The sequence below is a fragment of the Heloderma suspectum genome, chromosome 2, assembly GCF_057233095.1.
Source record: "Heloderma suspectum isolate Gila_16-S chromosome 2, 16-S_ref, whole genome shotgun sequence".
NCBI classification, from domain to species: Eukaryota; Metazoa; Chordata; class Lepidosauria; order Squamata; family Helodermatidae; genus Heloderma; species Heloderma suspectum.
Window position 1 is genome coordinate 348,780,218 of NC_139459.1, and position 13,223 is coordinate 348,793,440.

Sequence of the window (13,223 nt, forward strand, 5' to 3'; positions counted from 1 at the left end):
GTCTGAAGGCACATGGTGCAGCCACCTTGCTGAAACTAGGCAGGTCTGGGTCTGGTTAGTGCTTGGAGGGGAGACCACCTGGGAACCACCTGGGGCCGCCTTAAGATCCATGATGGAAGATGGGATATAAATGTAATAATGAAATAATGAAATATCCTGGTGTAGCTGCCCACTACTTACTGGAAGGCCCCCCTCCAGGGCTCACTGGCAGAGAAGGGGGGCCTTCAGAAGGCCCTCTGCCCAACCCCCCCCCCCCCCCCCGGAGCTGACCTTGGAAAGTGAGGTGTAACGTTGCCATGCGTGTGCTAGATGAGCCTTGCGTGATGCCTGGCTCCCCGTCTCCACCCTGGTAATCACATGTGACTGAGCGAAGGGGCAGTCTTTTCGCTGCTCCCGGGCCCTCACTGTCCTGTCCTCACAAAAGCAGTGTCTGAGTGGGGTGGCCCACTGCCACTCAAAATTACGAAATAAGACCTTTCCTTTAAAATGACGCGCCGCAGGCTTGCACCCTTGACCAGGCAGCTGCCCCAGCACCTCCTTTTACCAGTGAGTCGAGAGGAGGAACCCATGCTGCCCATTGGGGTCATTTGGGGGCCCTCCCAGGACTGCAGAGTCTCAGATCTGCACCCCGTGATCCAGCCCTGCTGGTGCCACTGGTGCTAACCATGATCTCTGTCCCTTCTGAATGCTCCGAGCATCACTGCATGGCATAAAAAAGAGGAACATAAAGGTCTAGAGGGACCCCACACCTGGCTGGTTTCTGCCAAACTTACCTGGAGGAATTTACTTGCCACCTGTTGACACTTTCCCTCCACCTCCTGGATGAGGCCATCCAGAGAGGAGAGCTCCTGAGAGCGTCTGGCCATGTACGCATCCCTGTTCCTTACGATCTCCTTCTCCACCTCTTGAATCTGGGCCACCAGAAGGTTCTCTTCTGCTTCCAGAAACTGGCGTAGTTCCCTTAACTCAGCCATTGCCTTTTGCGACTCCATTTTTGTTTGGTTCTAGCACAAGCAGAGGGGTGGGGAAAGGAGGGGGACAGGTCCAAGTCAAGAACAGCATCAGTCACTGGAGTGTTGGGAGCTCATGTTATGAGAATGGTAGAATCACAGAATAGTAGGGTTGGAAGGGACCTACAAGACCCTCGAGTCCAACCCCCTGCTCAATGCAGGAATCCAAGTAAGAGCATCCCCGACAGATGGCTGTCCAGCCTCGTCTGAATGCCTCCAGTGTGGGAGAGCCCACCACCTCCCTAGGTACAGGAAAGGTATTTAGTTTAAGGGCCAAGCTAGATGTGACACCATTCATGCTAGTAGAAATCATGTGATGAATTTTTTAAAAAAGTAAACAGCAAGCATGGAGGGCCCAGTCCAGTTCAGGCCTGAGCTCTGCATTGGAAGAGAAGCTTCCATTGCTGCAAACAGGACCTTTTTTTCCAAAGCAGAGAGCAAGTGTCTGATCCCATTTACTTTTTAAAAGCCATTTGCACAATTCTTTCCAATCTAGTTTTTTAAATAGTGCCATTCAAGGTGGCTTATGAACACTGAATAAAAATACACTAAACCATCAACAATGAAGAGCCAACAGGGACAAGTTGCATACCCACCCCAAGCAATTTGTTCTGAGCTTGTTGAGAGACTGAGACAATCATTCTGGGAAAACCTTGTCCTAGCTTTCTAGGGGAGTCTTGAGATAAAAGATGGTAAAGAACATGAAGTAGTTAATAATATGGCAGCACAGGCACACAGTTACAAGCATAATCCTAAGCATATTTATGAGTACTTGGGAAGAAAGTCCCCTAGAACTCCAGGGTCTAATATGTGCACTCAGAATAGTACCCTGGAACAAATGTTTTCTAAGTGTGTGTGGCTACGTTTGCACATAACACTACGCCACGGTTTAACCATGGCTTGTTACTTAAGCCATTGTTTTGCAGATGAGCAAACAAACCGTGGCTTGTCTTCCCTATTTCTGGTTTGTTTCGCTCCCGCCCACTTTGACAGCCTTCTGAGTGGTTTCACTTTCAGGCTACTCTTGCTGGACACCTGAAGTCAGGAATAAGCCACAATTCTGGGTTCACAATTCTGGACTTCATGACCAGCCATGGTTTAAACAAGCCAGACTTCGTATGCCAACAACAAACTATGACTTCTCTTCATGGCTTGTAGCTGGATTCAGACACAACGACAAGCCAGATTGCAACAAACCACACCATGGCTTAGTGTTATGTGTGAAACAGGCCTGTGTGTCAAGTTCAGAGGGGAAGAAATTGCATCAAGCCCCAAATGGCACGTCTAATTGCTGTGTGAATGGTGTCATGTTCAGTTTGGCCCCAAGTTCTGATGTTTTGCAGAGATCCCAAAAAATCAGCAGTGAAAGAGATTCAAGCATATTTGTAGGGGCCCAGCCTAAGAATATGCTTTGATGAATGGTTTACTGTTGATCGGGCAATTCCAAATGACGGTATTCTTAACGGGTAGTTACAGTTCATGGATTCTGGTTCTTTGGCATTTGATACTCATTCTTCCTATATGTTTACTTATGGCACCTACAAGCAGGTCTTGACTTTTCTTTTCTGCATTTGAAATGGATACTGATATTTCTTCTCTTCGATCCTTCAGAAGTCGCAGGCAGTCAGAAATCCGACCCTGAAGGGAAGACACAGGATCAGGCCTAGTTATTTTTAAGAAGCTCAAAGAGTACACAACAGGCAACCTGCTGCAACAAAATGTTGCAGTGTATTCCACCCCACACCTTCAAGAGGAATGCTCCTGTTCAAGGTTGTAGCCAGCCTGGAACAAGAGCCTTGTAGTGCTACTCAGGGCTTGGCAGGAAGGGGAAGGGAGAAAGGAGTCCATTTTTTTTGTCTTTCCTACCCTCCGAAACTTTTCCTCACCATGCTATCAAACTCTAAAATGTTCAGGTTTGTGATCCTCAGTGCTTTTTTGCTATAAGCATGTGTGTGTTTATGGAGGGATGGGGGAGAATTCTGATGATTCAGAAAAAGAAATAATGCCCCCCCCCCTGAAACCTCCCTACTCGATCAATGAAGAAAAGGAAATAAGACAGTAGAATCCCTTAATCAGGTTGCTAATTGCAGTGTGTGTGTGTGTGTACTACGACATTCATTCGAGGAGATAAGGAAGGATCAGGAAGCAATCAATTCAGGCATTGCTGACAGCCGTGCACAGAAGGCAGAAACAGGAACATGAAATGCTTTCCTGTACATTTTTTGTAAAGAAAAGATTTAGAAGGCAAAGAATCAAGAGGAAATGAAACACAGGAAAGGGCGTAAACACTCCTTAGAGGAGTTACTGTGCAGTTCATGAAAGGACTCTGCAACCAGAAATGCAAATCACACTTTGGTTGGCTGCTACGTCTTCCGGGATTTCACTCCCTCGGTCACTTTTCGTCACATGTGTCTGGCAATTCCAGCTGGAAATGACCAGTTTTGTGATGGGGTGTATAGGGCAGAAGCAGCAGGCAGCAGAAGGGTTAAGCACCCCTCCCCACCCCACTTTTCCCCTCCAAATCACCCCCTCTGCTACATTTTATATGTTTGACAGAGACCTGGGCCCCATCTACATGGCACTGCTTTGGCCCCCCACCCCGTCGCAACTGTGCAGCAATGCGGCTTCGAATCACTATGACCTGCGATACACTTGCGACGTACCTCGCACTTCCCTAAGAGACGCGCCGCGTCTTTTTCTTTTTGCCATTATACTGAAACGCACAGCTGTGCAGTCCCATGAGTATGGGGGTGAGAAACTTCAGTGGGTGTTTTATATTTGAGGGCCTCTGCTGTGTCTTTTTGACCCTGTTTTCGGTAAAAATTGGGTATTTTGTGCTCCTTCATTTCTGCAGCATCAGTTTGTCAGTTCCCCAGCCTGAGACTCTCATCATGGTTCGCAGTCACAAGTGTGAGCCATCGCTCTGAAATGGTGGCCAGAGTGATGCTGTTCCTCCCCCAAGACCCCCCTCCCCAGCCCTTGGGTACTGAGTCCACAACCGTTGCGAAGATACAAAGCTGCAAAAATGTGTGAAAGTGTGATTAAATAAATGATAATGTCCCTCTGTGCCTCTGTAGCTGCGCAGCTGCGAAGGGATGTGGGAGCAAAGGGGCATCACAGAGTGATGCAGGCACTATGCACGCCTACAATACGCCCGCTGTAAGAAGCGAAGTCAGTTTGGGGAAGATACAGATGGCCCACACCTGCAGGAGAACCTGCAGCAAACCCAAAAAATCGCAGTAAAATGACTCCTTGGAACTCCGCTTTTTCCGGGTGAAAACCAACCATGGATGGCTGCGAGGTCACGACCACGTCATGTATCACAAGGGACCTCTGAGTTGAGGTACTCATACTCGCCCCAAAGTAAAAGCCTGGTGTAGATGGGGCCCAAGAAACACACAGGAAGCGGCCTTACACTGAATCAGACTCTTGGCCCATCTAACTCAAGACTGACTGGCAATGGTTCTCCAGGGCTTCAGGGAGCATTCTTCCCCAGCCTTTCCTGGAGATGCCTGGGATTGAACCTGGGACCTTCTAGAGGCAAAGCCGGTGCTTTACCTCTGAGCTATGGTTCCTCTCCTAAGATAGAAACTCACCTGGGTTTCTACCAAAACACTAATTTGACCCTCAGATATAACTTTGTGGTAGAATCAGGAAGGGTATGGCAAATAGGAAAAAAGAAGAGGAAGGTTCTGCCTGGTCAACAAGAAGACTCAAGAGTACACTTGTAGTTACTCATGGCAGGTTAGCACGGGTTAAAAAGAGTGTTTAAAGCAAAGATTTCATTCTGAAAATGGTGGAGGGGGTAAGCGCTTGCTTACAGTAACCCATATGCGCTATTGTTAATGCTGTGTAATGTTCTGTTGTTGTATTGCTTCAATGAGATGACTGTCATTTTCGATTGCTGGTTTTTAATTGGTAGCCAGTCTGGAAGCTCTTTTAGGGCTGAAACATTTGTACATAAATACAATAAAATAAGTAGCACAAGCCCTGGAATAAAAAATATTATACTGTCTCCACTCCCCACCTCACCACCAATGAAACAGTGTTATCATGCTGTACCATCAAAACACTATAATGTTATGATTAGCATTGTAGTAAAAATGTAACCTAAAAGCCATTGTATGTGCCTTCAGCAGCACATAGTATTGTAAGAGTTGCGCATGCCTGGAATGAGTGAGCAGTAACCCTAAGATAAGGTAGCTAGGGAACTACTGGCAACCAATCAGAAGTGACACGCTAGCTAAGGAATGCAAGCCGAAGTGATAAAACTGTAATGCGGGCGTTGCCCAGGGTCGACTCTGCTTTTGAGCGTGAGCTCCTTTGTTGAACTGTTTGCAAACGATAAAACTGAGTTGGGCCCTGAGCCTGAAGTTGACTCTCCTCTTTGGGGCAAATTGGACTAGCCTCCAGGGGGCGACACTAGCAATTTGTGCAACAGCATGATTGCATGATAGTACTATATTATGTGTTTATGATGAAACAAACCATTCAGGTTACAGCCATTGTGGTTAATTGTGGTGACTAGAAAGTTTTTTTTTTTTTTAAGAAATCATAAAACAAAAACATTATAGCATTAAGGTGTGATAGTGCTATGACACACTTTCATTAAACAAGCCATTTTAGCCTTAATTAAAAGATCGATTAAAAATTAATGGGGAGATAAAATGGTGCCCACCACAAAGATTATAATGAATGTCCTGAGTTGTCAGACGTTTACCTGTCCAATATATCATAGTATAGTAGAATAGTAGGGTTGGAAGGGGCCTGTAAGACCATCGAGTCCAACCCCCTGCTCAATGCAGGAATCCAAGTCAGAGCATCCCTGACAGATGGCTGTCCAGCCTCATCTTGAATGACCCCAGTGTGGGAGAGCCCACCACCTCCCTAGGTCATTGGTTCTGTTGTTGTGTTGCTCTAACAGTCAGGAAGTTTTTCCTGATGTTCAGCCAGAATCTGGCTTCCTGTAACTTGAGCCCATTATTTCGTGTCCTGCACTCTGGGATGATCGAGAAGAGATCCTGGCCTTCCTCTCTGTGACAACCTTTCAAGTAGTTGAAGACAGCTATTGTATCTCCCCTCAGTCTTCTCTTCTCAAGGCAAAACATGCCCAGTTCTTCCAGTCTCTCATCATAGGGCTTTGTTTCCAGTCCCCTGATCATCTTTGTTGCCCTCCTCTGAACCTTTTCCAGTTTGCGTCCTTCTTAAGGTGTGGTGCCCAGAACTGGACACAGTACTCAAGATGAGGCCTAACCAGTGCCGAGTAGAGGGGAACTAGTACTTCATGTGATTTGGAAGCTATACTTCTATTAATGCAGGCCAATATCACTACTGCCCATGTCAAAATCCCACCCTTTAAAAAAAGATGCAAACGTAATTATGAAGAGCATACCTGGAGAGATGGGCTGTTTTTCCATACTCTTCCAAAGTGCAGTGAATAGAAAGTGTTTTTTTAAATTATTTTTTAAGTATGTATATAGTGTATTGTAAGGGCTATAAGTGGCATTTCATCATTTTTTAAAAATAACTACAAGTATTTTAGCACTACTTAAAAGATCAATTAACACCCAACAAATAGGTGATAAAAATAGTGCCCACTGCAAAAGGTACAGTTAATGACCCAGTTCACACAATACGGCTAGCTCATCATGGGTTATTTAACGCACAATGAGCTGTGGTGTGTGCCACAGCCATTTTGATTGCACAACACCCGATTGGGCTGATGTTGTGTCATCTGAATGTGGTCACTGTGGATTATTCAAGGGTTAAACAGCCCTTGCTTAACCCATGATTTCCAGGAGGGTTTAAGACAGAGTTGTTTAATCCTTCAATAACTCACAACGACTGGGTTCGGACAACACACCCCAACTCCCGATCGGCCCGATTGGGCGCTGCGCAATCAAAATGGTGGCCGCATGTGCTTGGCACATGCTGCAGCTCATTGAGGGTTAAATAACCTATGATTAGCCAGCTGTGGTGTGTGAACAGGCCCAATATGTGCTGAGCTGTGATAGGTTCAGCTGCCCAGTATGTCACTATCCACGTCAAAACTGCAGTCCTTAAAAAGATGGAAGAACTAGGACAAAGGACATCAGTGTGGACAGATCATTGTAGGATGCACTCACAGAAAATGTACAATAGCACTGAAAGTCAATTGTGATTCTGCTTGTAACTTACACTGGAAGAGCACTGATATATAAGCAGTAGGAGCTCTGTCTGGAAGCACCCTCTGCAGGCTAGAGAAGATGGAAGAACCACAGAGAAAATACAGAGTGAATGACTGACGGTGTAGCGTGGATGCCCTGTACAAAGTGGCGAATAAACATGACAATTCCATACCAACCCCCTAGGGCATTTCCAGAGGGAAGGCTCCTAGCACTGCAAAATCATTGCTTTTCTGACCTAAGCTACAACTGGAATTGCAACGGGTTGTCCACACGTTCCTGCTTTTTGTGCGTGTATGCATCCTGCTATATTTCATCCACACCAATGGGATGGGACTTAACTGCATAGATGGGCAAAGGACAATTTCTCCTCCCTCTCTTCCCCTCCTCTTTTCTCTAATGTGCTTGCGAACAGGGAGAAAACTCAGTTATAGCTCCCACTCCATAGCACAATCCCTTCTTTGTAGAAAGAAAGCCTCAGTGCCCTTCGCCCCCCTTGCAAAGTTGTCACACACAACTTAATGTTTTAATTTATTTATAGGCCTTGCGCAAGTCTGTTTTACTGGAATATCACATACATATTTATTGAAGGGGGAACAAACTACAAAGTTAAGCAGATGATTTCAGTACAGGTGCTAAACACATTACATTCTGGGAGTAAAGCAGCAAACGAACCATTAATTAAGAGCATTTCTACACCAGGCTAAAATCTTGCAACTTTACCAGGGCTTTCTGCTTCTGTTTTAAATGCAGGATCATGATGGGCTCCCTTTACATGCGTTTCCCCGACCCCCCATTTCCCCCCTTATCTGCCTTGTTCCATATGTTTCATTATATAGCCACTACATGGCTGTCTAGCCCCTCTTATTACGGGATTTCCTCTTTTCAGGAGGGAGCGCCACACACTATAATCTGATAGCTCATTATCTCTGATCTTTAAAAAAATGGGATAAAATTCATTTAGCACAGGAGATGCCCTGGAGGTTGAGAACCTCATGTAATGGATCCGCAAACTTCTGTGAGGAGCCAATCTCAATAGCAGGATAAAAGCCCTGAGTGAAGAAGCCCTGTGTCATTTTGAAGCGCTTGAAGGAGATCGCACTGGTTTACTTTTCAAAGGACTGAGCAGATCTCCCTCCCTCAGGCAACATGATCATTGCAGTTATATAAAAGGGACGCTTCAGTGCCCCTGGCCCTCACTCCACCACCATCTTGGCGAAACTGTCTCACACCATTTAAAATATTTAATTTTTATTTATAGTTATTGTGCAAGTGTTTTTTCTAGAAAACCACTAATATACATTCATTTTAAAAACCAAAACAAGCACCAAAGCGAACTACGAAGTTAAGCAGGCGATTTCAACACTAATGCTAAATGCATTGTTCTGGGAGTAAAGCAGCAAAGGGGTGCTAATGCTGTTTTGAAGAGCTCAGAGGAACTGCAGCAGGACACAAAATGGCTGTGCAGCAAGAAATATACGATGAGCCAATTGGGGAAGAAGGGGTATTTACAGCAGGTCATCCACTTTACCCAGGGTCAACTCCTCCTATCCTGCCTCCGTTCTGTATTTTCCTGTCCATGTCACCAATGAAATTGTGCAGCTGGTTCTGCTCTTTCCCTCTTTAACCACTTTTCCACACTGAGTAAAAAGGCCGGAGGAATTGCTGCAAAAATGTGGGCAGGTGACAAATGGATGACAACGTTGTCTGGATGCCCAGTGAAATGTGAGTGAATGAGGCAGGGCAATTCCACAATAAATCCTCGCCTGGAAGAGCCCCTAGCATTGGCAGCATCCTTGGTCTGTCTCACCCCTCAACTTAAATTGTGGCTTTTATTGTTTCTCTTCATCCACAGACAACTAGACTACGTCATCCTTAGTGGGGGAGGTGGGGGATGTACTGCTTTTGCCCCACTCAAAAGACTTAAGGAAGGTAGTCTAACCATTAGCTCGCATTATGAGAACATCATCCGAATTAGCGCTATGCCTATCCCTGCCTGCTACTTTTGCAAAATTCTCCCCTCCCTGTGAAAGCAGAATCATTTTTTGTGCTTATTTCACAGGGAGGGGAAGAATTTCAATGACATTTCTCATTGGAAAAAGCTTCCATTTACTTTTTAGATGCAGGAGGTGGCTGGGGGGACTTCTTTCTGGTTTTTGTTTTACTTTTAAAAAGCCCAGCATGCTATCGCAGCACCGCAGGGCTTTTTAAAAGTAAAATATCCCAGGAAGACCCCTCAGCCACCTCCTACACTTAAAAGGTAAATGGAAGCCCCCCGCCCAAAAATTCTTTTAAATTTTCACCCTCCCCAGCTTCTCTTTTTCAAGTATTCATTTTGCCCCCCATCATACTGCCGAAAATGACAGGCTCGAAATGTTCGGCACAGCTCCGATCTGAATATCCTGGGCTAGTCAGAACACTCCTTTGTCAAGTCCAAGACTCTGACCAGGTATTACATTAGGCCAGGGGTGCACAACCTGTGCTCCCCCCTAGCCTTTAATGCAGCCCCCAGGGGTACCCTGACCCCTCCCCTGCCGCCAATGAATCCCCTCCCACCTATTTCCCCACCACCTGTACTCTTCGCTCTCACCATCCCCAGAGATCCTCATTCAGATCATGTGTGCGTGTGGTCCTCAAGCTACCATGAACTGCAGCCCTCGGAGGTGAAATGGTTGCACGCCCCTGCTTTAGGCGAAAACCAACCTGCAGTGGCTTCTTCACACAGAGCTTTTATCCTGCGATTGAGATTGCTCCTTCACGGAAGTCTGCGGGCTCTTTACATGATGCCATGTCCCTCCAGGGCATCTCCTGAACTAAATGCCCTTTGTTCCGTTTTTAAATCGATTGCAGATAAGGAGCTATCAAATTACCCCATTGTGTTCCGCTTCAGTTTCCTCTGTGAAAAGAGTAGAAGCGGCAAGAAGAGGAGCGAGATCAGTGAAAGATGATGGACGACTCAGATACGGGGCGAAGGAGGGGGGAAGGGGAGGGGGGAAGGAAGCGGGTGAAAAAGGGAGTCGTTGTGATCCTGCATTTAAAACAGAAGCAGAAAGCCCTGTTTTAAATGTAGGATTTTAGGCTGGGGTAGAGATGCCCGGTGACAGTCCTCTGTAAACAAATCTGATAGCAAAACCCATTACATTACTTCCCTGCCATTTTAGGATGAATATTAATCTTCCATGACAAGTTAAAGGATTCCGCTACCCCAAAGCCAGATGATGTATTACTTGCCTTATATTCCTGAGAAGCCTCCTCCAGGGTAACTACAGTGTGTGTTCTGTGCTCAGGGGTGCACCTACAAAACAGACACACCAATTCTTCCTCCTCTTTGCAAAATAACTGGAGTTTTTTCTTGTGCTTCACACACAGATCCTGCTTTCCTGGATTTAGTAGCAGCATAATTTTTTCTATTAAATTTCCCAGCTGCCAGTTGGTCCGGAGACTCTCCTTCTGCATCGGAACTCTGCAAAGCGGGCACTCCAAGGGCCCTATTTCTTCCCATATCTCACTGTAGAAGGCGATGCACACCTGGCAGAAGTTGTGGCCACAGTCCAGGGTCACCGGGTCTGTCAAATAATTCAGGCAGATGGAACACTTGGCTTCCTGTTCCACGTCTGCGTGTGCTGGGGCCGAGGCCATGGTAGGTGGAGTCTCTGCTGCTCCTTTTGTTTCATTACCTTCTGCCCCTGTTGGAAGAGGCAGTTGTTGATACCAGGCCAAAGAAACACCCACCCACACACATCTCCCCCGCCTTGCCAAGATCTAGGGATTGCTGGGGTGGGCGGTGTGGTGGCAAAGCCTCTCCAACACCCTAGCATTTGCCACCAAGATTGTGGCTTCTCCGCCTCTACCAGCAGCAGGAAAACAGCGATCTTAGATGCAAGGGAACAGCGTTTTTTCTAGAGCTGAGCGCGGACGGCCTCCCAAAATTCTCCAGCTGATTTGTGGGCAGAGAAATCTGAGAGATAATCTCACCGCATTTCTCTAGGGGAAGGAGAAATTCTCCAGAGTTTCTCCCAGGTAGGGCTCCCCAGCTGGTAACACAGCTTCTTTTGTTTTTGGTTAGGGTTTTGGGGTTTTATTGTGTGCTCTTTGGTTTTAATTTTTGTGAACCGCCCAGAGAGCTTTGGCTACTGGGTGGTTTAGAAATGAAATGAATAAATAAATTTTCCCCAACAGCAAAAACTGCAACAGCATCAACCATGTTGGCAGGCTGGCCGCCATTTTGCATCTACCACAATGCAGGTGTGAGGGGGGCGGAGGGCAGTGTTGTGTCCAGCTCCAGGGATGAGGTGGAGTTAGTGCTTTGCCAAAATCTGTCTTCCAATTTCCAGAAAATTGTATTCCCCCATGAAAGGGGCTTCCATCGTACTGCCTCATTCTCAGGACAGTCTATAATTCCTTTTAGTGGTGTTTTTGAGCTGACCTAATCACAGCCAGCCTCCCAGGCTGCCTGCACATCCTGATCTGAAAACGCCCCATGGGAGGAATTACCTCATGGTGCCTTAAACTGGGCTTTAATTGAAGTTTAGGAAGCTGAGGAGGCTACAGGCTGCCAAAGAAATGACTGCACAATGAAAGACAGGACACTTGTGCTCATTTCTTAGCCACCTCTTCCAGTAAGGTAAGCCCAAGAAACCCAAACCTAACTCTCGAGAATTTCTCCAGAATTTGTTCACCACTGAATTTCTTTTCAAAAGCAATTTCTCTTCTATCAAATTGAATGAGAATGGTCGAAAAAAATGTCGGAGAAATCTTCAGCGCAGCAATAGTTTTTTCCCCCTGCAAAGAAAAGTGGGTCGGGTCCTGCTGGTTTGGGGGGCTGCACGTGGAATGGCAGGCTGTGCTCCCCTGCCATAAGACTGCAGCAGAAGGCAGTAGGATAGGAAGGGCTCCTTTACACGGCAGACACCCAGTTTGAACTGAGGGAGTGCCCCCCTCCCTCCCTAGCATGCGTGCAAAGGAGTGGGGTGGTGGTCTTGTTTTCGTAGCCTAACTTCTGCTGTACTCTTTTCTCGCAGCCCCCAGGAAACCTCTGACTTACTTCTGAGTAGACATAAAATGTAAGATTGTGCCGTAAGCCTGAGACCCTCAGCACACTTTATGTGGGAGTAAACCCCATTGAACTCAATGGGCCTTACTTCTGAGTAGACATAAGATCGCCCTGTAACTCTGCAACCCTCGGCACACTTACTTGGGAGTAAACCCCACTGAACTTAATGGGGTGCTCTGAATCAACAGAGGACGCCGCTTCTGAGCTTGGTGGGGTGGGGGATCAGATGTGTCTCCCTTCGTTGCAGGGAGGCATTTTACCCTCTTCTCCTTCCAACTGAGAAATGTGCTCAAGCATTTACATGGCAGATGCCTGGGAATCGAGGAAAGTCCTTCCTCAGCAAGACTTGAGCATTGAGCGGAGGCAGGAGTTGCAACTGGTGGATGATTCTCGCTGTCGCCCCTGTCAAATCTGCTCCTGTAGGCCCCGCTCCCATCCTCAATGCCTTCTTCATCCTGACCGTGCCCCCAGCAAACAAATGCCCACAGCAGGCAGACACAGTGCTTTCTCCTGCTATTGGAGAATTTCATGGGGAGGCCATGGCGCTCCTGTTCCGGGGCTGGGAAAAATACATTTATTGCGTTTGAGGAAAACAGGAGATAGGCTGGGGGAAATTGCAGGAGACACCCTGGAGGGTGACAGCGTCATCTAAAGAGCCCGCAAACTTCTGAGAGAGAGCTATTTCGAGAGCTGGATAAAATTTCCGTGTGATGAATCCATTAAGGACCATTAAGGCTGCAACAGTACACACACTTAGCTGGGAGTAAGTCCCGTTTAATGGGACTTAGTCCTGAGAAGGCATGCATAGGTTTGTACTGTAGGTTCAACGTCTAACGGCGCAATCCTATGCGTGCTTAGACAGGAAAAGGTCCTACAACTCCCAGCATTCCCCAGCCAGAACAATGGGAGTTGTAGGCCCTTTCCTGTCTAAGCACGCATAGGACTACAAGCTAAATTCCTTCACTGCACCACTGTAAACAAGCCCAAATATATTAC

The 13,223-nt window shown here is 46.7% G+C and overlaps 1 protein-coding gene across 5 annotated transcripts in view; it reads right to left on the minus strand.

Moving 5' to 3' along the window:
• LOC146355467 (tripartite motif-containing protein 10-like) overlaps positions 1-13,223 on the minus strand; it is a 35,666-nt gene that overhangs the window by 21,611 nt on the left and 832 nt on the right. For all 5 annotated transcript variants that reach the window (XM_084840923.1, XM_084840926.1, XM_084840922.1 and 2 more), the window contains exons 2-4: positions 10,406-10,860; positions 2,553-2,648; positions 774-1,004 (exon numbers count right to left, since the gene is read on the minus strand). In XM_084840923.1, the coding sequence (XP_084697049.1) occupies positions 774-1,004; positions 2,553-2,648; positions 10,406-10,860 (782 nt within the window). The remainder of the gene's footprint in view (positions 1-773; positions 1,005-2,552; positions 2,649-10,405; positions 10,861-13,223) is intronic.